This window comes from Falco peregrinus, chromosome 2 (genome assembly GCF_023634155.1).
Source record: "Falco peregrinus isolate bFalPer1 chromosome 2, bFalPer1.pri, whole genome shotgun sequence".
NCBI classification, from domain to species: Eukaryota; Metazoa; Chordata; class Aves; order Falconiformes; family Falconidae; genus Falco; species Falco peregrinus.
The window spans coordinates 114,934,478-114,959,481 of NC_073722.1; the positions used below are offsets into that span (position 1 = coordinate 114,934,478).

General features: G+C 44.9%; 2 protein-coding genes across 4 annotated transcripts; one reads left to right on the plus strand and one right to left on the minus strand.

Annotated features, from left to right (window-relative positions):
* Nucleotides 1-166: 166 nt before the first annotated feature.
* Nucleotides 167-10,274, plus strand: HEXD (hexosaminidase D). 2 transcript variants are annotated; one of them, XM_055795678.1, is made up of 12 exons: nt 170-364; nt 509-618; nt 736-823; nt 1,266-1,430; nt 2,320-2,503; nt 3,923-3,994; nt 4,767-4,962; nt 5,639-5,721; nt 6,503-6,581; nt 6,660-6,761; nt 7,293-7,382; nt 8,203-10,274. In XM_055795678.1, exons 1-12 carry the CDS (start codon nt 284-286, stop codon nt 8,369-8,371), a joined length of 1,419 nt encoding a protein of 472 aa, XP_055651653.1. In that variant the 5' UTR covers nt 170-283; the 3' UTR covers nt 8,372-10,274. The 2 variants fall into 2 exon arrangements, with proteins under 2 accessions (XP_055651655.1, XP_055651653.1); XM_055795680.1 differs by lacking the exon at nt 2,320-2,503 and having other exon boundaries at nt 167-364; nt 1,266-1,473.
* Nucleotides 10,125-23,142, minus strand: LOC101911259 (cytochrome b-245 chaperone 1). 2 transcript variants are annotated; one of them, XM_055795685.1, is made up of 8 exons: nt 22,984-23,142; nt 21,925-22,052; nt 20,087-20,217; nt 18,858-18,899; nt 17,499-17,572; nt 16,316-16,412; nt 14,976-15,117; nt 10,125-14,402 (listed from the first exon to the last, which is right to left on the minus strand). In XM_055795685.1, exons 3-8 carry the CDS (start codon nt 20,169-20,171, stop codon nt 14,273-14,275), a joined length of 570 nt encoding a protein of 189 aa, XP_055651660.1. In that variant the 5' UTR covers nt 20,172-20,217; nt 21,925-22,052; nt 22,984-23,142; the 3' UTR covers nt 10,125-14,272. The 2 variants fall into 2 exon arrangements, with proteins under 2 accessions (XP_055651660.1, XP_055651659.1); XM_055795684.1 differs by having other exon boundaries at nt 14,976-15,120; nt 22,984-23,138.
* Nucleotides 23,143-25,004: the final 1,862 nt, after the last annotated feature.

A 25,004-nucleotide genomic window follows, 5' to 3' on the forward strand; every position in this document is an offset into this window, starting at 1 on the left:
AATCGGCCGCCGAGCAGAAACGCGGCAGACAAGCAGACAGGAGAAATACATTACAGAGGGAGAGAGAGAGGGGGAGAGGGAGAGGGGTCCTCACCGAGGGAGGGAGGCGGCGGCCGAGCAGCACCGAAAGGCTGGAACCAGGGTGGAGGGACATGGCTAAGCGCTTTAAGCCCGGATACAGCGGAGGCAGGCCGAAGCAATCGATGCGGACAGGGGGTGCCGCGGCCAGCCTCGAGCGCGCAGCCCGGAGCAATCAAGGCCGGAGCGGCGGCATGCGGCGGGCATGGCGGCGGGCGGGCTGCGGCGGCGGCTGGTGCACCTGGACCTGAAGGGCGCCCCGCCCCGCGCCTCCTACCTGGCGGAGGTAAGGCAAGGGGGGCGGCGGGGGCTGCCTGGTCTCCCCCGCCCCGGCCTTCCCCCAGCCTCCCCCGGCCCCTCTCTGGGCCGGCCTCTCCTGGGCCTCCCCCGGCCCGACCTCCCCCGGCCCTACCCGCTCGTCGCCCCTCAGGTGCTGCCGCTGCTGCGCGCCCTGGGCGCCACCGGGCTGCTGCTGGAGTATGAGGACACGTTCCCCTACGCGGGGCCGCTGGCGCCGCTGCGCGCCCCGCACCACTACAGGTACCGGGGGGGGGGAGGGGGGCTGCGCGCCCCGCACCGCTACAGGTACCGGGGGGGGGGGGGGAGGGAGGGGGGTTGCACTGCTGGCCCAGCCCTGACTGTCACTGTCCCCTGCAGCCCCGGGGAGGTGCGGGCGGTGCTGAGCCAGGCGCGGGCGCAGGGGCTGGAGGTGGTGCCGCTGGTGCAGGCCTTCGGGCACATGGAGGTGAGCGGCGGGCGGCGTCACGCCTTCGAGGCCTGGGAGTGCTGGGCTGGGTGCACGGGGATGGCGGGCGGGGGGCTCTGGCGGGGAATCGCCGGCTCCGGTGCTCGGGTTGTCCAGCTGCCTTCAGCTGCACGCTCCGCTCCGGGCACCGCGGTGATGCTGTGCTGAGTGCTGCCTTTCTTTCGCCCTGTGAGGTGCTTTGGCCGGAGACCCCCGCAGCAGCCAGACACCCCCATGGCAGCGTGGAGCAGCAGCCGTGCCCCTCCTGCCTGTGCCAGCCCCGGGGAGAGGCCACGCACTGTCCCCTGTGCTGGCAGAGCCAGAGCCTGGGGTTCAGCGGGACAGCTCTGAGCAGAGCCCTGGTGACGCCGGCAGAGGCTGCTGTCCCCCTCATTCCACAGCAGTTCCCCAAGCTCTCCTTTCCCTCTCCTTTCTCTTGCAGTTTGTGCTGAAGCACAAGGAGTTTGCTCATCTCCGGGAGGTGAAGGTCTTCCCCAACGCGCTCAACCCACACAAGGAGGAGTCGCGGGCGCTGGTCAAAGCCATGATTGACCAGGTCATGGCACTGCACGAAGACTTAAAGTGGTTTCACATCGGATGTGATGAGGTGGGACTTCTCCTGAGCCAGGAATTGTTCTCTTGTAATGATGGTAAGGGCTGAGGCTTCTGCATTTCAGTGCTGCCCAGGCCACGTTTGGGTAGGATTTTGGGGACAAAAAACATCAACTCAAGCCAGTGGAGAAAAGTCGTTTTGACAATAAACGATCCCAGTAGCACAGGATGTCATTTCTATGGATCTGAGTGCAATACCAAAAGTGTTGAAAGCAGTTTTTTAAAGCTAACTCAGCAAGAATCGCCTTAACTGTACTGATATTAGTTTAGCATTTTGTAACCTGTTGTGTTGGGAAAGTTAGATAGGGAGCTGCAGGCTTTTATAAAGCAAAATACTATTTTTGCAGAATAGTTTTAGATAAAATTCTTTCTAAAACAGCAACGAGTTTAAACGCATATGCAACCCAACTGGCCCAAATCCACTCTCTGCACAGGACCAGCTGTGCTGGGGCCACTCTTGGACGTGTCCCCAGGTCACTTCTAGATTCATGTATAGATGATCTCCTTCCCTAAGCTGGGAACCTTGTTCTCTCTAATTCAGGACTGTATGGGCTGCTTCACTTGAACTGAGTAAAACTGGCCAGAGCTGCTTCCAAGGACAAACCTTCCAAAGACAAATGCAGCACGCATTAATTATTCTTTAAATATTTTGGTTTCTGTAGGAAGATTCCCTTACGTGATGCATTTAGTCATGGCCACAGTCTCCTGCAGAGATAGAAGTGCTTGCAGTGTCTTCAGCTCTGAGAGGTGCTTTTAAATATGTCCATTGAGCCTGTCACATCTATGCGATAGGTTTTGAATATTGTATGATTTCATGATCCTGTGTCAACCTCCTCCCCCCTATTTCTGTACAAGAAGTCAAGATTACTTGCCTGGCATTCCAGGTCTACTACCTTGGCGAAGGAGAGGAGTCAAAGCAGTGGCTGCAGCAACGCAACAACACTCCAGAGAAGCTGTGCTTATCCCATATAAAAGCAGTAGCAAGTTGTGTGGCCTCATCTTACCCCGCTGTGACGCCTATCGTGTGGGATGATATGCTCAGAGGGATAAGTGAGGAGACATTGGCAGGTGTGTGACCAATGATGGGGTGAGTCATACTTTGTAGCATACAAAAAAGTTTACGCAACCAGCTGAAAATAATGAAAACAAAAAATCTGAGAATACTTGAGATGTGATCCATTAGACTAGAGAGCAGAGATGCTCAGTCCTTGGCTATGCCACAGACTTTCTGTGGGACTGTGGGCAAGTCTCGACACGTACAATTCAGTTTCCCATCTGGTAATACACAGTGACAAACAAAACACTCATCATGTAGTGGTTGCCATCAATTCTACTTTCTTCAGACGTTGAGAAAAAACCCAAAAATCTCTTAGCATTTTTGGTCTCGGTCAAAATTTCTGTGCCTCTCACTACCTGCTAATGCTCTGTGTAATGTGCTGCTCTGTGCAGCACCTGGTTCCAGCGGTGCAGACTCACACGGAGAAGTGGCAACCCTGTGAGCATCTTTGACAATATATGTGATCATAGTGCACATCATGAGGAACTCTGATACAGAATTGTGGGGTAGCTCCGAGACCTGGACATCATGAGTCTTGTTTGTTGAAAAATGGGAAACCACTGCTAAAATTTGAATAGTCCTAGCATAGAGAGAGTTCCAGCACTTTCAGAGCCACCTCGCCCATCTGCTCTGAACAGATTTGGACGATACTGTAAAGGGTTGTGCAGCTCCTCCAACAGTGACTGACCTGTTCATGGCTTTTATAGTGGGAAATCATCCAAAAAAATGCAGTTGGGACCCATGCAGTTTCCACAAGAGCAGCACAGCATCTATCTAAGTGCACTCTACTGCTACAGGCAATGACAGACAAAACAAATTAAAATGGGATGCAATTAAAATACTGAATTTCTGTACAATTTACTACAGCTTCTCTAGGGGTCAGTTGCTCGTGTTTAACACTAGTCAGGGAGTTGATTATAAAGGGATTTGAAGCTAAACTTGTATCTTATTTGTACTTTAAAGGCATCTTGGAAAGCTAAATTCCGTGCAAACACAGCTCAGAGAATCTCTGACTTAAAGGGTGAATATTTCCTTTGAATTTAGCTGAAATCTTGCATGTGCAGTTTGCATCACTGACAGTTCAACCAAGCAGGTGTACCAATAGGTGCAAGGGACTAAGAATGAGATGGGCTCGGGATGGATGGGATCTCCGATGAATTGTCACTGCTGATCCCTATTTTTGGTTTCAAGATGTCTAAGGACTTAGTGGCCCCTGGCATGGGGACCCACGTCCTCAAAAGTCGCAGCCCAGCTGAAAATGCCCAGGATCACTTCAACTGCAAATGAAGAATTCTGGACACAAGCCATAGTTAAGGAGTTATGCAGTGTTAGTTAGAACTAACTAGTCACATGCTACTGCACCATACTATCTACTTAGTTCTCACTTTTAACTGGCTGTTTTCCATTACTTAGAATTCTTTTCCTTTCAGAGTCTGGGGTCCCACAGCTTGTGCAGCCAATGATCTGGGACTACACAGCAGACCTCGACGTGGAGGACAAAGGTTTGTACTTCTCTGCTGAGCTGCGTAGCAGCAGAGGCCTGCTACCTGTTAAAAAACATAGCCAAGCCAAAACAGTGTGATCAAAACAAAGCTGGACACCAAAAAAATCCATTTTTGTTTTTTATTGTTTTAGTAGCATAAGTATAGCCCTTGTTTGACTTCACGTAATAGCTGCTATTACTTATTTTCTTTTTCTATTCATGTTTCTCCTGTGAAGGACTTGAATTTTCTGCTGTTCAATTCTTTTCAACAAGGTTAAGGAATCACTGATGGGACATTGAGAGGTTTCTCACAAGCACCATTAAATTAGCTCTCCTTGCATTAAAACCAGTGGGAGCAGACAGCTCTGTATTGAACAGCTCTGCAAAAGAAGCTTCAAGGCTTCACACATCTATAGAAATCGAAGGATAATCTCCTAAAGGCTCCACGCAGGCATCTAACATGCATACAAATACTGCTTTGTTGAAAGAAGAATCAGTTGTCAGGTATCGTGCATGCTCGTTGCATGCCCATGGTTCTTGGCACTGAAGCAGTTTAGCAGTTCAAGGGAATGGAGTCTAGTAACTGGGCACGTGAGAACAGGAAGGCAGTCACCAAAGCGGGCTGCTTGGAGGGGTTGTCAGATCTCCCATCCTTGTCGATGCTCAGAACTTGGCAGGACTCAGCAGCCTGTTGTAACTGGACCTGGCTTCCTCTTAATTGGAGCATTACGGTCAAGGCTGAAAATGGAGAAAAACTTGTCCTATAAGTGTTCTTTTGTGTCTTATTGCAGTACATCTCATAGAGAAGTACCGTAGGTGCGGCTTCTCCAAGGTGTGGTTTGCTAGTGCTTTTAAAGGAGCTACGGGAGTGAATCAGTCTCTAACGCTTATCGGGCACCACTTGAAAAACCATCTTCAGTGGCTGAAAGTGGCAGGCAGTAGCCCTGCTGATGTCCTTGAAGGTATCGCGCTGACCGGCTGGCAAAGGTAAGGAACATCCTTTCGTGTGGTTCCAGGGATCACATGGAAGGAAACTTCCACCCCAAAACTCCCCTAGGAGGTACGAAGAGGCTGGGGATTTACAAGGGAACTTTGCAACCCTGCAGCCCCTCCTGTTGGTTACTGCTGGGCCTCACCCACTGACTGCGAATGGTGGATTTCAGAGTTCCAGTCCACTGCTCCAGCACTGATGAGCAGGAGCAATTGTTTTGGCAGACACCACCACCAGCAGATTGGGTTTGAAGGCTTGAATGTCCTTGGTGCCACCTTGAACTGCTTATAGACAGCACAGTTAACGCATGGCGTATATCGGCACGTCTGATGTGAACCCACATAGAATGAAGTTGCATAGCAGAGAAGAACTTGTTAATGTAATGGAGGAGTAAAAGGTTTTTATGCAAGTCAGGAGGTCGGCAGGAGTACCAGAGAGCTGAGTTCCAATTTCTGACCCAAATTTGGCTTGAGAAAGCAAGTTCATTTGTAGCTGTTCTTAGGAGTATAACGGGAATACTTAGTGTTCCAGAGACAGAAGGTCCCTTCTCCAAGACAGAAACTGATGTTTCCAAAGCTCTTTGGACATTAGTGATTGAAATACTAAAATTTCCCACTTGTTTAGTATGTTTGAACAGTAAAATGTCTAATTAATGAATGTTTTCTTATTTAGGTATGATCACTTCTCTGTTTTGTGCGAGCTTCTCCCTGTGGCGATTCCATCGTTGGCTGTGTGTCTGCAGGCACTAAAGAACGGTACAATGACAACTTTATTCTCTCTCAGCTTATGCCTAGCGCAAGAGTGAAGTGACCTTGCCCTGAGATTGGCACAGGTGTATTATATATTTTGAGGTGGTTTGACTGACTGATCGTGGTCTGAATTACAAGCAATAAATTACACATACTGTGTGTTTGCAGTATGGGAGCAGAGAAGCCTCTTGGCCTAAGTATTTAAAAATAGCCATAGCATACTAATCATTTATTATGTTCTAGTCTGCAAATGGTCGCAAATTTCTTCAAAAATGTAAGAAGCTGGATTGCTTTTGAAACGCCACTGGTATATGAATGTGACTGATTTAGTTTAGAACCTGTTTGCATGCAGAAGTTGTTTTAACTAATCAATTTTCTTAAAACTGATGTAGGATGTCCACTGTCTGGTAAAATACTTCCTGTAGTTCCTGGTTTCTTTACAGGCAGTTGCCAGCAGAATTTTTATTTTTGTCTTTTTGCATTTATTTTCCAAATAAAACTCCCACAACCTACTTGGTTTTTAACCAAAGCAATAAAAATACTCAGCACCCTGAATGGAAAGCTTGTAGCTAGAAAGTGCTTCACCTAGCACGAGACAGCTGTGTGCGAGACCGTGTACTCCTCCCACCCTGAGGTTTTTCCTTGTTCTATTTCCCATTTTACCTTTTAAAGAATCTTCACCCAGGGAGAGCTACTAAGCCAATGCAGAGTACTCCAGAAAAACTCTCTTTTATGAACATTTTGGTTATTTAGGCTCTTTTTACTTACTTCTACTGTCTTCTGCCAGGTGGCTATTCTGAAAAGATTAAAGAAAACGTGGAAAAGCTCCTGGGAATGTCCAACCTGGAAACTGATACTTTCATGAGGTAAAATTCCAGCTGCAGGATTCAGATGCTTCTCATTGCGTGGTAAGTTCAGAAACTAACGGATCCTTTTTTGGACAGCACAAGTCTGGGGACCTTTCCTGGGAGCAATGTCCTTACACTTGTGACACAAGTTAGTTTCTACCTCAAGTCATCAGTGGATGATCTTCTTGAAAGGAACAGGTAATAAGGCTTATGTCGATTCTCTGGCTGCGTGCAGGAGTGTTGGAGCTGTGTCACCTCACAATGGGGCGTAACTCCAGCAAAGGGATGTAAACATCAAGCTCTGCATCTCAGGCATCACGTCCCTCTATAGAGACACCTGAGCAGAACATAACATTTAGACGTAAATTTAAAGTATTTCAGCAGAATTCCTAAATACTGTGTGCCACCTTATTTCAAGAATCTAGTTACTTCCCAAATTAAATCTTGCTGTTATTTAAAGTTACAATGAATTTTTTTAATGGTGTGGTTACAAAGAAAGGAGCTTGAAATGCAACTTAAATTGCAACAGATAATCAGGTATTCTCATCTGCCAGGAACAGTCTTGTACAAGCTAGTTCCAAAGATATGTAGATTTAAATTTACTTAGTCTTTAAGCGTTACCTCTGCTTGTGCAGCAGTTCAGCTAGAGCCCTGTCACCTCCCTGGCAGCCCACAAACACCTGTGTCACTGCTGTTTCATGAGCTGCTCACACTAACGTCCATTTTCAGGTACGTCACAGGCTGGTTCAGCCCCTACCACAGGAAAAGGAATATTATTCATCCCATAATAATGCATCACTTTCAGCCAGATGCAGTGAGGTAACACCACTTATTTTGCATGATAGGGGGATGAAAGTGTCATATTTGGGGCCCTCAAGTACATACGCTTCTGAGTACTTGCCTCTTTCTATAATTATTTCATGAGCATCACTGGAAATCAAACAATATGAAGTATTCCTAATGTGGTTTTAAACAGAAGAACATGTTTATCTTTGTCCACCTTCTGTTGAACAAATTCTTTGTATGCAGGTACAAAATCAGTCTCTGACAAGCTCTGCCTTGTGTATGGAGCTGCTGCTGTGCTGACCTGCTGCATCTGACAGCAGGCGTTAGCCTCAGCCTAGGAGCTCCCCATGGGACAGCTTCCAGGCAGGGCTTGGAATAAAACCAGCCCCTTTCCCTGCTCCCTGGCACTGTGTGCTTTTCAGAACTTGTCCTAGACGTGATACCAGTTCATGGCTAATGGCTAATTTACACAGGGTTTGCTGTGGGGAGGTGTGAATATCCAACTGCATCCGCTCTCCCTGATAAAAACTAGAATTCAGTTTTCAACAAGTCTCACAGTGGGTTTCAGTTACGCTTAAAACGTGTATCGTGTTTCTGTGAGCTCACATTTCAGTGCTTTAAGAGTCACTGTGTAAGGAAAGTGCTAAGGTTAATGGTACTTAAACACAAACAGCATCAGCCTTTTCCCATCTGCACAAAATCAGGTCCTTTGAGCTCATGTAATAGATGCTTCTTTTCCTGTAAAGTCATTTTAAGGACTGTGCTCCCTCTAAAAGGCCCAGGGAGCTCGCCCTCCCCTGGGGCAGAGCTTCCCTGCAAATGTGACTGTTTCTTCCTTCTGATTTCTACTCAGTCTTCTCTCCAAGTGGAACGCTGTGGTGCAAGACCTCCAAGCAGCCATGGAGCAAGTTTTCCACAGGTGTACTATAGAGGAGTGGATGGAGGAGAACGTCCACCCCAGCCTACAGAAGCTGCAGCAAGTGGTGGATGATTTAGATAAAGCAATAAAAGCACAAAATTAGGGGCATTTCAATTAGTCTGTCTTTATATCATGGGAAAACATGGCTGGTAGAAATTGGCAACCAGTCATATAGCTGGAGCTTGTCATCGTGAGGCGAAGCACGAGCTGTGGTTAAGTGAAAGTGACCTGAAGGCATAAAGGAATTTGTGGGTGTAAAAGGCTTCAACTAGATTTTAATTTTCTTGTCTTAACACATTAGTGAGCCTTAAATCACCTGCCCTGTCAGCCAGAGTTGCTCCCCTTGCGTAACACAGTGCAGGAGTGAGTCAGCACTCAGCTGTGTTACAAGGCAGGAGAAAAACCCATTTTCTTCCAAATTCAGCATTTGTAGTAAGAGACTTCCTCACGTAACAACGACCTGGAGGAGGTTCTACAAGTCCTACTCTAGTCGGTAGTCAACATGTCCTCCCTTTGTAATTTCTGTAAAAAGATTCAGAATACGTTAAACACGCTTTAGGTCCTTCTCTTCTGTACTGTGACTCCCTCACCTTTCAGCTGCATTGAGAGACGTGTCTTCCCATTGAATCATGACAAGTCCTTCCACAGCGTACAGCGGTTGATTTGTTCCAGATACGGGGTTGGATTTTTTTTTTTTTTTGGTCTTTCAAATACATAAACCCATCAGTCTTAAATCCAGCTTTGATGAGCTTGAGGCCAGGAAACTGACATCCAGCTTTTTGCAGAAGTCTGAGCAAGGAACTGCTGCCTAGATGCTGACAAGGTTACAGCAGATACATGAAGGAGGACACGTACCACCACAGTACAGAGCAAGGGGAGCTCCCGAAAAGGAGGTTGTACTCAAGAGTGAAGGTGACACTTGGACCTTGTGGGAAAACTGCCTTAATGCACTTTGTACCAAAGCATTGTCTAAGCCAAGTGTGGTTTCACCCCCACAGAGAAAGACCATCCCAGTCACTTTAAGGCACCTGCTTAGCGATGTAAAACCCGAGACTGCAGCTTCATCCCAACGTGAAGCATCCCTGGAGCCCACTGACTGAGGGGAAATGCTGGTTTATGCTGCTTTCATGCTGAACTTTTAATAATGTATAGCAATGTATCTTGTGGGCTCAACTAGAGCATTAAGGTCATCACCACAGTGGAAAACAATTCAGAAATCTGATAGTTAAGTACACTACCATCAATATTCAAAGTATTCCTTACTTGTTTGCTTCATTTATTGCTTTCTTGAAAGTCTTCTTTTGGAAGCAAAGGTATTGAAGTTTTCTTGCAAAAGCCTATTATAAAGAGTACGGCTTTAGATACAGGAGGCACAAGAACTGCAGCATAAGACAAATCTTTAACTTAGTAAGAGCTACAGGAGTTAGGTCCACATGCAGATTTTTATCTATTGATACATATACATCTTAGTTACAAAAGTCACATACCTTGAACTCAACAAGTCTTAATTTATATTACTATAATAAATCCTTTGATACTCAAAATGTTTGTGGAAATTTGCTGTTTGTTTTTGGTGAGATTTTTTTGCATGTGGCATGTTGGTTTGATTTAAAGGGAGGAAATGCAAATGCATTCACCTGTGGAGAGTTGGCTGTATCAGCTTCTTTGAAATGGAAAGCTAGACTGCTGCACAGGAGTGAAAGCAGGGTCAGGAATGCGCTAGCTATTTATGCTTCCTCTACTCTGTCCTTCCCCCCCCCCCCCCCGTTAACTCCTTCCACAGATCTGTGCCAAGTAGTCATTTATCCATTAATATTTTAATGAAAAACAATATAAAAGACAACAGTGACACAAAGCAAGTTATCAAAGTTAATTTTATCAATGGACGTTTGTAAAAAAAAAAAAAAAAAGACAATAAACAAGGCCTTGCTGAAATTCTACTCACAGTTTTAAAGCAGAAAAGCAATTTCTAAACATTTTCCAGAAGTATTTTTGCCTATCTGCAATCTACTACAGTGTCAGAACTAGCACTCTATTTACTATGTAAGCCAGCTCAGTTTTTGGTATCCGTGTAACTTCATAAATACAACACAAGAGTCAGATCTCGGCTATATAGCATAAATACTCTGATTTTCTTTGACTCCTGCACAGTTGATCCTAGTTACTGAATAACTCATTTTGTGAAATACCAGAATATTAGATTATAGCTTAGATAACGCAACTTTCTCCCTTGGTACAACATGCAGTCCAGCTTTTGTTCAGCACGGCAGCTACGGCCGTGATCCCACCCAACCGCACATGTGCATGTAACTTCAAACGTGCTGCTGACACATCTGCCCCACGGCACTGAGCACACCTGTGTATTGAGGGACATCATAAGAAGGCGTTGGTTTTACAGGGCAGGGCGCTAGATCTAACTGAAGGTCTGTTATGCAGGTTTGCATATCAAAATTACCAAAAATCATTTTTGTAAGTCATACAAACTACAGCAGTCCAGGCTCAAGTTACTAGATGGCTCGAGATGCAAAAAGAACAAAGCCATCACCTGTAATACTCTTCCAGCAGTATCTAATTTCCTAACCAGAACTAGTCTTTCACATCATTCCTTTTAGTACCAGCCACTTTACATGAGGCACACAGAAGGCTGTGTTTGCTGGGCCTTTTCATTTCCTAGGCCCAAGTGAGGGAAACCATCCAAAAATGCCTTCAGGAAAATGGTGGAAAGTGGCAAGAGAAGAGGCTCGGAGAGGACTAGCGGGAAGGGGGGGAACCAGAACCTGTCCCAGGGTCACCCCTGCTGTTCTGAGCAGTTCCTTCAAACTGCATCGCACCGCTGGGGAGCCCGGACACTGCCAGTGTCACGCACGTACATTTTCCATGCATACAGCTGTGAAAATCTGGCTACGTCCTCCAACTACAAAAGACAAAAAAATTTTTAACATGGGAAACTCAGGACTTGGATCAAGAGAAACGCACACATCAGCCTGCCACACTCACTCGAGTACAGCACCCAGCTGCCAAGCGCAGGCATCCCCACCCGTGCAGCAGGTACCGCAGTAAGGACCCAGCCACGCGTACCAGCCAGCAGTGCCCGGCACAGGGCTTTTGAAGGATTTACCCCATCCCCCTTCACGTTAGCTCAGCCTACAGAACTCGGGTTCCCATTTGAAACTGTGCTAATTCGTATGGCGACAGAGCCGCCAAATGCAATGGAAATGGCACAGGAGGGGATTACACCAGCTGTCCCAAGTGAGAGGCTGAGGAGGCAAAACCTTCCTCCCAGACACACAGTGCGTGCCAGCAGCCATCCCTCTCCTGCCGACCATCAGTAGGTCCTGAGGTGGGAGCGAACACTTAAGAACACCTTTAAGGAGATGATCATTGGACATCAACTCAAAACACCATGTGTCACGCAGAATGTGTGTCAAGCTATGTTATATGGTCATTCCCCTTTCCAGGGATTCCGAGTTTTCCTTACACTGTTTTACTCTGTATAATGCCATTGCATAGTCCGTAAGTATATACATTCCTAACATCAAGGATGCACAGCAAGCTAGATGCACAAGAGAGCTCAGCAGAAGCAGGGTACATGACGCTGTGTAGGGTTAGATCAATAGACACACCTGTCTAAAGTGGATTTTTAGCTGCAAAACCACAGCGTGGTTTGTATCTTCCACGGAACGTTAGTTCTCATGGAAATACAAAAGAAACCTAACACAGCTAAGGTTGAATGCAGGTAGTTTTCTCCATTTCATCCACAGTCAGATTCTGTGGGCTCGGAATGTAAGTGCAATGTATATCCATACCATGTACTCCCTCTGAATATCCTTGCTACAAAGCAGCAGTTATTCTGCAGGTTGCACCCTTTTGCTTATGTTATACCACTAAATACTCTAGTTTTTTCTGTATTTCTTAATGGAAGTCCTTAGAACACTCGACATCCTCATTTTACATTGAAGGGGGGGGGGGGAAGTTCTCCAAATTCCTAATCTCATTCTCCTCTCTCTAAAGTAAGCGTCACCTGGGGATATGTTACAGTCAATTTAAATGAAGACCTCTCCCAAAGCTTTACACCCTGCAATTTTTTTTTAACAGGTTTGATGATTATTCTTAGCTTACAGCTGTGCTTCAGAATAAAGGCAAATTTAGCTAATTGCCTGCAATCTCGTTTTCCCACATTTGTACCTAGCAGGATCCCAATTCCAGTGATGTGGGGTAGAGACTGTAAGCCACGTGATTAGCCCACCAAATCAGAGCACTCCACAAGCATGTCTCCTGGCAGAGGTCTGCTCTGATACCTGATGCGATTACAAGTTCCTTTTTCCTATTGAATAGAAACAGAGCCATTTCTGTGCTGCAGTCAAGCTGCAGCAACAGCTGTCTCCCTGTTGCAGTCTGATTACCCTTTCAAACTGACAGTAAGAGTATCTTTGTCTCACAGCTCACATACTAGGTCTAAACGGCTGCAAGTAAAATTTTGGTACAACCTGTTCTTTGGTCAGAAATGCATGTGCTTAGTTTCAAATATAGCTGGAACACAGAACAGGACATAGCTTCTGCTGAAATCTTTTCATAGCTTTCTCTTCTGTAGAGGTAGAGAGCTTCAAAACAAGAACACAGGTTCGTTTAGGACCAGAAGAAACTGCTGCCAGAAGACATTTGCTGCTGGCCAAGTATGAAAGCAGACACAGTTACCTGGTACCCTGTTCAGATCTCCTAGAAAATATTTACACAGTTACTTCTAATTCAGATCTTAAGACCATACAATACTAAATAAAACCTAGTGAACTTTAATACAAGCAGTTTTAGCATGCTGAAGGAATTTTCAGCTCTTTACAACCTTTTCCTCATACTGATCTGTTGATATAGGCAAAATGAAGTTTTAGTTCTAGACAGAACATGTTGCCTAACAGAGGTAGCTTTTACGTCAAAAAATACCTTGGAAAATTCATATTTTAACTATTTGTGAAACCACTGGTCAGAACAAAAGACACTACACCCCTGGAGTAAAACACGGGTACAAGTCAAACATTGGATCTATCCCAGCTATCTTATAAAAAAAAAGTTATTATTTAGCACTTCGGTATCATTTCAAGTGAGGAAATACTAAGCAAGTGTAGGCTACCACATTGTTTCACATCAGTCTTTTCCCTACCTAAAGTAACAGACGTGCTTTTCTTCCTTTCTAAATACACAGTTAAAATAGTAAATGTTGAGGTCTAGAAAAAGGTTATTCTGTCTTAGGGTAGCCTGTGACCAGAAGTTAAGCAGGAAGGATTAAGGTAGAACATCCCAAAGATGCTGAATCAACATCATCATTTTTGTTTACTATTTATGGCTCTTGGCAAGTCCAAGAGAAGTAAGACACTGTAACAAGTTTATCAGCCTGATGTTTGCAATTCCAAGACAGTCACTCAAACTTTAGTTTCCACTGGTACCTAAAGGAAAGTCAGTAGTAGAGAATATAAAAGTGCTACTATTCTGCATCACCTAATTGTATATATTAAGCTGCTTAAAACCAATTCAGCGATATATTCAGTCACTTATAAGATTTCAAGACAAACCTCAAAGCGTTGTGTTATGTGTTACAAATTCAGCTCTTCATTTCATATACTGTACCTGCAGCAGATGTTTGCAGTAAGTGAAAGTTTACATCTGTATCTCCATAAATGGGAAAGCACAAAATTATTTCAAACCAATTCATTAATAAATAACTGTTCCTAGACAAGTCTGATGAGCTGACAAAGTTCAAAAGCCAGCAGTGCCCACATGCAGGAACTAAGGCAAAGGAGCAAATACAACTCTACAAAGGCACTACTGGGGGCATGGGTCTTGAAGCAGTTTAGCACTATAAAGGTGCCTCAAGACAGATTCCTTCCATAGTAAATGCACATCGTAGAGAAATGCTCAGGCCACGATTGTGAGGGATTTCTTTTTCTGAAGAACAATCGGTGTATTTTCCAGACGTCTGAAAGCCTCTGCTTTCTTCAGCTCATGACGACTATTAGTATTTATCCTGTGGTTCATCTGCGTCACTAGCCTCTGTTTCACTGCTCTGAGAGAAATCTTGTTGGCTCTCTACTCTGTCCAGTTCCAGAAAACTAGTAATGAGTTTGGCAACTGCTTCCACATCGCTGTGGAAAAGAAGAAACAATGTGAGAGTTAGTGAAACCATGGTGTTGACAAGAACAGGCACACTAATTCTTGACAATAACTGCTTGAAAGGTCTGCTCCACATATGGCACAGAGCATGACTGACAGCACCCCACTTGTGAAGGAATATCAAGCCCTTACTTCCACATCAGAACAAATCAATCCTTTTCCCACAGTCCCTGCTGCAAGAGTCCTTATTATCAATGCTTAAAATAAATCCTCTGTTAACTGATAAATACACTGGATGGCTGCAAAACAGAATTAATTCCCTCTGCCACTGCACAGCTGAGCTGGTGAAGGCAACTACAGCAGACATGCAGCATTAAAGGGATCTTGGATATCTAAATATGATCAGTCTCCCGATGGGAGTTACTCAAATGTCTGCAACTTGAAGCATCACGGGGTTTAAAAGAAGTTAAACTGGCTAACACAAGGTCATATCAGCAAGTATGAAAATGGAGCTAAGAGGAGCCTCAATAGTTGGCAATTACTGAGCCAAGTGATCGGTATTTCCCACCTTACACATTCTAATTGAAAAAAAGTCCACACTGCACCTTCTACAGCCCAGCACTGCGCTCTGAGTCAGTGGGTGTGAAAATCCAGTGACAAACCGTAGCACAACCAGGTAACCCTTCCCAAAATATCGAACAGTCTCCTCTTCCACATTCACATCTCGGATCTCATTCAGTAGAGCCACTACTGTAAACAGATGCGGAAAACAAAGTAGTCTATTAGCATTTCTGCAAACTCTGAGCACTGCCCCTAGCGACTAGCAGGACCGGGACTCTACTCTTGAGCGCTGTCACTCGGATCTGTGCAACCGGAGCAGTGCTGCAGCAGCTAACAATTGCTGAACTATTTGGGCGGAACAAACGAGGAGTGACTACAGCACGTATTAGCTGGTATAAACCCTAATAAACAAGGCATACTGCCTCCCAGGAACTGGGGACCATTAGTTTATTACTTATGTTTCCCACTGACTTTAATGACAGCTCTAAAGATTCTTCTGTACAGAGTAGGCAAATGGGTGTTTGAATACTGAACGACTGAACTGTTCAGAGCATCTGCTGATCTCCGCATCCCCACATTGATGCTACTTGAAACAGGTATTACCAAATAACCTCTCAGTTAACACTAAACATCCTTCTCTCCATATCTCTTATCTTCTATCTCTAAAATTATGTTTAAAAAACAATTCAGGTTAGGGGCATTCCAAATGTTGTCAGTTTCCTAAGCATATTGAGAGTCAGTTCCGATTTAGACTAGTAGTGGAATAAAAAAAAAATCTGACACTAAAGAGGATCCTACTTCAGTTTGCAATGGAGCTCCTGTCTCAGTGACTCGTCACATACTATATACTTCAACTTCCATTGCTGACAAGAAGCTTGAAAGAAACAAGATACTGCATTAAGCTGTGCCTACTGAATATGCTGTTTTAAATGCATATTATGTATTTGCAGGATATAACATGCCTGCTTGCACATGATATCTAAAGATTCGCCTGCTACTGAAACCAGATTAGATTACAGAAATATCATCTGCCGAATCCAAAAAGTTTTTCTAACAATCCCACCTGCAAAGCAGGCTGGCCAAGGGAAATACAAACCCGCACATTAACATCCCAAAGGAAGGGCCAAGACTATTATGGAAATCAATGTTAGGCCTAGTTACTCTGGATTAAAATAACTAACAGGATGCATTCAGCACCCTGACCTGAAAAAGCATTTGGGTGCAGAGAGGCAGATTATTACATCTGCTGCTTGGGAACAAAGCAGACCTGGAAACAGACATGACTAATTTGAGTACAGAACTCTACAGAAGCTTATCAAGTGGGCATGTACGCATTCCTTCTGTTTGCTTACCACACTTGCTACCACAGATACTGCTTTCTCACCTTGTTCATTGCCTCCTTTTGAGAAGGTCAGTATTTTTTTGTAAAGATTGAATGTTTTTAGGCAGACTGTTCCCTTGTTCTTATCAAATACAGCTTCCTATAAAATTGAAAAATTAAAAAAAAAAATCAAGATTTTATTAAGATCATCAGATTATACATCAGTAGCTATGTTTCAAAGTAAAATAAAAATAGTTATATAGGTAAATAATCTTGGTAACACAGAAAAATACATAGCTATTTTAGAGACATTCTTCTACTATTAGACTGTGAAAATTGCAACCTTGTTGTTGGCTTTAACAGAGACTTTACCGTATCTCCTGTGTTACTTCTAGAAGGAAGTTAAAGCGGGTTTCGTTGCCCCTCTTGCCACATTCCACATGTAGTAAAAAATGGAATCAAATTTGGATGTTAACTTGGAGCCCCTGTAATTTTCCTTTTTTATGTATGCATTTGGCCTACGGTACACACATCCAGTGAGCGTAAGTTCTAGTTACACTTTTCACTAACACAGTCACTAACCACCAACACTCCAGTGTTGTGCTGGATGGGCCAGGCTTACACTAGATTTAAGATATTGCTGACAATTGATGAGAAGAGGATACCTCACATGTGTGGGTTGCTTATTCTAATAACAACTCAGGTCAGTAAGGTGACAAGCCTATATAATGGGTTACTGCTCTCAGTCCAACTCTGAACAAATCAACATCCACACGATTAACAGCCAGCCTCACAAACACCACTGCTTTTCCCACTGGAACTTGGCTGAGTAGCCTGGAAGGTTACAGCTACCCTGTTTAATGGTTGTTCTGCAACTAGCTAGAACAGTTAAGTACAAAATCATGTTGTAGCAGATGAAAGTGCTATTCTTTATCCCTCTTTTATTTAAGAGGAAGAAAAGGCCACAAAACAGTTTGGGGCAGGTCTCCTTAAACAACAAAAACAACACTTAAAAAAACAACAAAACAAACAACACTCTATGTTTAGCTTCGTGTTCTCATGCTTGCGTAGTGAAAGAATTATTGCCCTAATTCTAGTCCTTGTACAGCAACCTGAAAGAGTTCCTTCAAAATCAAAAGCATAACTTGTCTGTTTGGACTGAGCAAGTGCACAGGGCTGCTGGAATCAGCACCTGCCAACTCTTTCTAAACTCGCACGACCTCATTTCCTGAGTTCAGCATCTTACCTCCCACTGCTCCAGATTCTGTGCTGCCACAAAGAAACACCCAGCCATATAGAAGAGCTTCCATGCCAAGCTGTCTGAACAATGCAAAAAATGCACAAATTCAGGGGGCGTTATTCCTTCTTTGGTATTCAAACAGTTAATTTTAAAAGCAACATGCTCCCTTTAAAGGCAACAAAAGGAAAAAAGGTTTCTCTGATGCGACATTTTTGCCTTTAGTTGTAATGCAAGCTATTTTACAGCTCTCTCCCAGGGTAAAAATACAAAAACTCTTCACATTTTTCTAAAACTCCATCTACACTGGGTTCCAAACCATGCAGAATTATAAGCATATGTATCATTGGGAAGGTTGTAACATCACTACACATCCTTCTCTAAAAGCAAAGGCATCTTAAAAGGCATCCACAGAACTCTCAGCCTGCTGTCAGCCACCAAATATTTGTGCTGCAGAAGACAAGGGTAAGGGACAATGGAAATTCACCGAAGCAAACATGTTTCTTCATAAAAGGAAGCAGTCGGCCCTCTTGACAAACAAACATTTGCATTTTATGTCCTGGAAATGTTTACATAGAGCAGCCTAAGCAATTTGCTTACTCAGGCTTTTACTAAAGGCAGAGTAGAACTGTGCTCAGTATTGTTTCAGAAAACTTTGTTGCGGTGTCTTAAGAAAAAGAGGCTGATTTAGCTGGTTTCTCAAGCAGCTTTCACTGGACTTTGCTCTTTAAATAAAAAGATATTGATTATATGGGTAGCATATTCCTCCACACTATTAAGTTTTAACATTTGACGTTAACAAGATACAGCAAGAGAATGACAGGACAGCCTGCAGGATTAATTCCACAGATGGAAGGATACCTGGCATTTGGTGCCATCTGCTCTATTGCAGGGGGGGGCAGGAAGCAGCAGGAGCTGTCTGTTCTCTAGAGGTGTTTTTATGAGTAATCTCTGCTAGTGATGATTTAACAGTTTCCAGAGAAACAGAGCACTTCCATCAAAGGCAAGGCAATCATTTCATTATGGTGGCAAACAATCATTATATGTCTTCCCATGAGAGCTGTGAGGACCAGCTAATCACATTTATAATACACACTAAAAGTACAAAGTGCCACAGAGTACTAAATATCACTATTAAAAATGCACTTGCAAATGGAAAGGGAGGCTGAGTAAGAAATAGAGCAATAAAGCACAATAAGTCACACACAGGCAATTATTGCATTTTAATATTCACACCATATACTACCTTTTTAAGGCCAGACAGGAGCTGCAGAGAGAAGTCATCAGCATGAAACACAGATCAACAGGAAATAAAAAATTCTACACCAAAAAAAAAAAAAAAAAATGATAAGAAAGATAGGCCATTACCTGCACTATAATAAGCAGCAGCCAAACCTATGGAGGCTATTCCTAGGATGAGAAGGGAGAGAATTAAGACAAACAAGCAGCTCAAACCATCTAAAATTCCCTGATTAAAAACATACGAACATTCATAAGTTCATCACTTTTCAAAGAAGGGACAAATGTGATTGTGACATTGATCATTATATGAATAAAGAGTCAGTTATTTTTTTCTCTGGACTAAGTTTTAAAAACCTCCCATTCTGCAAAGACACTACAAGCACTGGGGCTGAGGTCAGAAATAAAAAAGGTTGTGACAGAATCGGGAACAGAACTTCTGGGGGACTCTCAGTCTAACCATTACACTACACTTCCTCTTGAGCACAGCACAATTTTGAGCATGCTGCCATAAGCACGACAATGGCTGTTTTCCCCTCTAAGCGCTCGGTGGAAAGAAAACTTCTGCAATAAAGTTGTGTCAATGGGAGAAAGGAGCTGGCAACTCCTGACAAGGAAGCGGCAGCAGAGCCCCTATTGCCCCAGAGGGCTGCTGCAACTGCAAAGATCTTGCCTCAATGAGAGTCTGGCAAGACAACACCACTGAAAGCAATGGCAACGCTGTAGCATTACTGCAATGGGATCTACTCAGCTGCAAAGCCAGGGTATGCCACGTCTTCCCTGCCAGCTCTCTCAGTGTAATCCTAAGAAGTGCCACTGCATTTTTTTTCTGTATATTCAATACTGTTTAAAAACGGATGCCTTTCAGAACATCCTATATGACTTCCTATTTCATACACACAGGGCCATTAACAGTTCACTGTCAACCACACACAAGATCTAACCCCAGCATCGCTACACTGCAGATTTTTCCATTTCTGAAAATGCAGATGTTTTTCAACATTAAGTATGCATCCCCTTTAGAAGCTTCACATTTATATTGCTACATGGCATATAATAGAACTTTATTTTCCTGATGTTTCAGGACTCTCTTAAAATTCTGCCTGTGAGCCTCTGACGTTCTGCAGATGACAGACTAAAATACTATGTCTGACAGTGGAACTACCATGCTGAAGAGCAGATTTCAGACTCATTCAGTCACTACTGTATAGCAGAAGTTCAAAGCACAATGATTCCTCTTCTCAAAAGAAAAATGCCTGAAAGCCAGGCATCTCTTGTTAGATGCTCTTTTAGGAATTTATTCTGTGACCCCTTTCCCTTAAAGCAAGTTCTGAAACTGACATATATTATGATCTTACCAACAAAGAGAGACCAGGATCGGATGCCAGGTGACCTCTTCAGATGAAGATGGGAACTCGTGCGGTTTTCAACTAACATGTACATCTTCAGAAGAAACTCCCAACAGCCCAGTCTGACTCATGAAACCTCACTGGACAAAAAAATAAAAAAATAATTTAAAAATTAAGAAACTAAAATCATTGTCAATTCCAACACTCTACCTTCCCAGCATTTTTCAGGGCTTATCAAGTCTTAATCCAGACTATAAAAAACGTCCAGGGTAAGAACCTAGTCTTTTTTCTCACAACAGCAGCAACGTGCACACCTAAAAACAACTGCAAAGAAAAACTGTCATGTGGAGACTTGCACAACAACAGGAACCTGAACTCTTCAAGAAACTTCTCATTTTGGGGGTAAAAGTCTCCTCCTTTCTATCACAACCAGATTCCAGAAGAAAATGTGAAGAACAAGAACCTGGAACAGTGGTTTTGCCGATTCACGCAGCGCTTCAAAGAAATAAAACAGCAAGAAAAATGGGAAGTTCTTTGACAACCATTTTTCTGCCAACTGCAAAGGCTGCCACGATGGGCAGGACAACGCAGCCTTCCACAACAGACGCTGGGTCTCTCATCCCTCATGACAGACCAGCAAGGGTTACAGCCTCAGCCTAGCTGTGCCAGTGTCACATCATGCCATATACAGCATTCCCCATATTTCAAACCAAAAGCAAGAATAAACCCAGGAGTTTCCAACAAGAAGTATATTTGTTTCTCCTCAACAAGACCATGCCTTCAGCCTAGACAGAAAGTAACAGTACAGATTAAAATTACAGGAATTAATTAAAACCAGTAAGAACGGGGCAATCCCATGCAGCATTTGCAGAAAGTTTATACTTTTTTGCAGCACAAAATTGTTTGAATTCTGGCATAACTGTGACCTCCAGCGCAAAACCCAATCTTATCCCAATACTGTCATGGCAAGCATAAAGACTGATTTGCATGAGATGCAAGAGGCATATGAGGACCCAGCTGATCTGTTCAGGATTGTCACTAGAGAAAGGACAGGCTGCTTACTGCTTCCCTTAAGCAAATCAGTAGAGATGCTTGTTATTATGATGAAGATCATAATCCAGTAAAAGTAAACAGGAAATGAAAGCACATGCTAGGCTTTGTGTCATAAAGTTAGCAGGTTATATATTGGCCTTAACCACAAACTTTTATTTTGCCCGTTTTTCTGTTACGACCTTCATACCACTTAAGATAGTGGGTTTTAAGCAGACTTCCTCAAAAGGGATTTCTAAAAAGGCTGTCTACTTTTCTTGGTGTGATGCAGCTCAATCTCTGTGAAGCATTCTGAGGACTGCGGGAGCACTAAACCAGCTTGTTTACTGCCAAAGACAATGAATGCCACCTGCTTCTGTTGACTTGGTCCTTTAATCATTAAATAGCTGACTCTTCTGCCTACAGAACCAGTTGGCAGGAGACTGGCACTGAGCTGTTGTTAGCTGCCCATGATAACAGGTTTCCAGAAGAATGCCAACATTCAACAGATTTCTGAATAACCATGAAAAGCACTTTAGAGAGCAGGCCCAAGCACATCCAGGTTCTTACGGAAGAAAAGCAAGCGAGTTTTAGTGCTTTATTCATCTTTCTGGTTTTAGACACTCCATGACACTCCTGCAATTCTGCACCAACTGGCTAGTTTAGATACAAAGCTCCAGGGGATTTTTTTCCCCGTTTAATAAAGAAGATTTAGCCAAGTTTTTTTCAGTTAAACAAAGAGCACATATGACTTCGACTTTAATCTCTTAGCAACACATTTGAGAGAATCTGAAGATGAAAGAGACAAAACCACTTACGCATAAGACACAGCCCATTTCCTCCGGATGTCACGCATCAAATTTTAATTTTCAACTGGCTCCTGTGAGTCGCTCTCAATATATCGGAAAATATCTCTACACCTACAAAGCCATCTTCTGTCTGCAACCTAAAAAAAACCAACAACAAAAAAGTTATCAAATACATAAAGATCACTGCAGAAATCTGGCCATACTTCACAACCACCACACCCTACTTAAAAGGTTGCTGACAGGCGAACCAGCTACACCCGTTAACACGAACCTCAGCAACCCACACGTGTGCGGTCCAGCACCCCACGCGTGTGCGGTGGCACGCAGCGAGGGCCCGTTCTGCAAACGCAGCGCTGGATGCTCAAAGTCAACAGCATCACCTCCCACAGGGGCGGCTGCTTGCAGGACTGGTGCCTCAGGGGACAGAAAGCATCAAAGCAGCTTCTTAAAATTACATTTTGTAAGCCATAAGCATGTCTTTACCTGAACACAGAACTTTTACTACAGCAACAACTTCACGGTAAGTGAGAAAGAGGTACTTGGGGGGGGCTAGTTTTGCTTGCATTCACCAGGTTCGACATCAAACTGATCTTCAGCACCAAAAGTAAACACCGATGTACGTCCCCGCGGCTCCTGAGGGAGGCCGGGCAGCACACGAGCGAACAAGCAACCCGAAGCCTTCGCTACAAAGAGGGGCCGCGCCAGCCCCGCGCCCCCGGCCGCCCCCCGGCTCCCGGCCCCGCACCTGCCGCCCCCCGCGGCCGTCCACCCCCGAGGGCCCAGCCCCGGGCAGGGCCCGCAGCGCGCTGCCGAGGCCGCACCAGACCCCGGTCTTCCTTCCCCCACGCGTGGGCAGCACCAGAGACCCTCAGCTGGGGCGGCCCGGGGGGGCAGCAGCTCCGGGCCCGGCCCCGGCCCCACCCGCGGGGCTGAGAAGCGGCAGCCGGCGGCTCCCCGAGGGACGGTGCGCCGCGGCCCCCGCCGCATCTGCCCGCTGGCTGAGCGCCCCCGCCGCATCTGCCCGCTGGCTGAGCCCCCCCGCCGCCCCCTCAACCCCCCCGCCGGTACCTGCGGGGCGCGGCAGCACACCCGACGGCCGCGCTCTGAAAAGGGTGGCCCCGCAGAGCCCGGGCAGAGCGGCCGCTGGGGCGTGCCGGCGCGCCGCCCGCCTCAGGGAGGACGGGCTGCGCCAGCGGCCATTTTGGATGAGGGCAGAGCAGCCTTCCCGCCCCGCGGTTCCCGCCGCTTTGTGCGGGGGCGGGCGAGGAAGAGCCTCACCCAAGATGGCGGCTCAGTGCCCGCATTCAAGATGGCGGCTGGGCCGGTGGATGCTGCCTAAGTAAGAGGGTTGACGTTTCTTTAGGTTGTAAGGCTTTAACTGCTTTTAAAAAGAAGAGACAATCGTGCCTGTTGGTAGACAAGAGGGGTGAAATGCTGTAGGGTGAGGCTGGGTGTGTGGAAGAGCTTTACGGGGTGCAGCTGGTGGCAGTTGGGTAGGCCTGACGGGTGAGGGGGCACGATGCCTGGCTGTACAGGGCCTGGTGGGGTACAGGGGGCCTGGGGACCCCCCTCTGTAACGGGGGGGCTCTCCATGCTGCCTCCCTGCCTGGCCACCCTTGGTGCCTGTGCCTGCCACGGAGGCAGCCGGTGTGTACCTGGGGCGCCCGTGCTGTGCGGTAGCCGTTACTGGCTCGTCCTGCAGATGTGGGTGGCAGGCTGCGGTAAGGTGAGCTTTGTAAGTGATTTCTCAGCAGCACAAAGTTGTCCCAAGACGGCTGTGCAGAGAAGACCCGCTACTGGGAACTTGATTCCCAGTGGCAGCAGCTAAAGGCCATTGCTTCTCTGTACTGGATGTCTCTATGGGTGTGTATACTCCTGTGAATAACTACACACGTGTAAGCAGAGAGCTAACTTAAGTGTCCTATTCTTCCAAAAGTGACTCTTGATACTTGGGAAGGTGTTTGCTGCTGTTGATTCTTTTTCACCAGTAGTGAATTATATCAGTGTTGCCAATTGATGTTGGTTTAGCACAAGTTAGGTAATACTTGGTGTTTTTTAAGCTTTAGCTTTCAGCATTGATAGTTAAAACGGCTATAATAATTGAATGCAGTGTACTTTTGGATAGCTGTTATAACTGTGAACAGAATCCTGAAAAAAAATAACGTTGTTCAAAAATGAGGCAGGGGGATTGCAAAGCAGAAGCAACAGTGATAATCTTACGGGTTTAATGTGACGTTTTGTGAATTGTATGTTAACCAAAGGCTTTGGTTTGGAAAATCTGGTGTTTGGGGAGAAGGTTTCTAATTCACTTGAAATACTGAGTGACTTTCTTGTTTTGGACCGTAGGTTACGTTTGAAAAATCCTCTGCATTTCTAGTTCTGTTAAACATCATTCACATGTGAAAGCTGCTCCTGTTCGATCCATTAACAACTGCTCTTGTCATCTTTGCGACAAAACGGTGAAGTGCAGACAGCTGTAGATTAACTTAACTTCTTACATTTGCTTTATGTAAGTTGATGTATAACTTCATTTACAAATTATATTTGGGCCTCTCAATTGCACAGGAATGTGTCCCTTCCTGAATGACATACTGGTTTTGGGGGGTTTTCCTAATATGAGTCCACATACTCCAGAGTGTTTGCTCAAGGCCATAACATGGTACAGGTTTGTTCAGCTGTTCCCAAATGCCATGGTTGGTGAACAGTAACTGAGATTTTGATCAGTGTTTTTTTTAACAGTCCAGGGTGAACTACTAGAAGATGGGGGGGGGGGAGAGGCTCAAGAGTCCATGGTATAGACTTAACTGACTGTAAGTAGTAGAAAATACAAACTGATCTGCAATTTTTGTATGTATCTAAAATATCTAATGGAAAGAGGCAATGAGGAACTGCAAGAATGAATTGGCATGCTCGTGATTAATGAGGTACCAGCTGCTGGATTTGGATGAAAAATAGGAAGTAATAAGTATCACGTGTTGTCAGCCCAAACAAGCAGCTGATTGAGTCTTCTGGGAAGAAATTAATGTATAAGCAGTTGTCAGTCAGCTTCTATAAGCAGCCAGTTTCTCTGGAAACCAAATGTTAAGCCA

What these genes read in the sequence shown, in the direction of transcription:
- HEXD (XM_055795678.1), top strand. Translation starts at nt 284, where the DNA reads ATGGCGGCGGGCGGGCTGCGGCGGCGGCTGGTGCACCTGGACCTGAAG. An exon ending in CGCGCCCCGCACCACTACAG is followed by an intron (nt 619 to 735) that starts GTACCGGGGGGG and finishes TGTCCCCTGCAG; the next exon opens with CCCCGGGGAGGTGCGGGCGG. An exon ending in TTCACATCGGATGTGATGAG is followed by an intron (nt 1,431 to 2,319) that starts GTGGGACTTCTC and finishes CTGGCATTCCAG; the next exon opens with GTCTACTACCTTGGCGAAGG.
- LOC101911259 (XM_055795684.1), bottom strand. Translation starts at nt 20,171, where the DNA reads ATGTACATGTTAGTTGAAAACCGCACGAGTTCCCATCTTCATCTGAAG. An exon ending in TGCTGCTTATTATAGTGCAG is followed by an intron (nt 17,573 to 18,857) that starts GTAATGGCCTAT and finishes TGCATTGTTCAG; the next exon opens with ACAGCTTGGCATGGAAGCTC. An exon ending in AAAAGGAGGCAATGAACAAG is followed by an intron (nt 15,121 to 16,315) that starts GTGAGAAAGCAG and finishes ATCTGTTTACAG; the next exon opens with TAGTGGCTCTACTGAATGAG.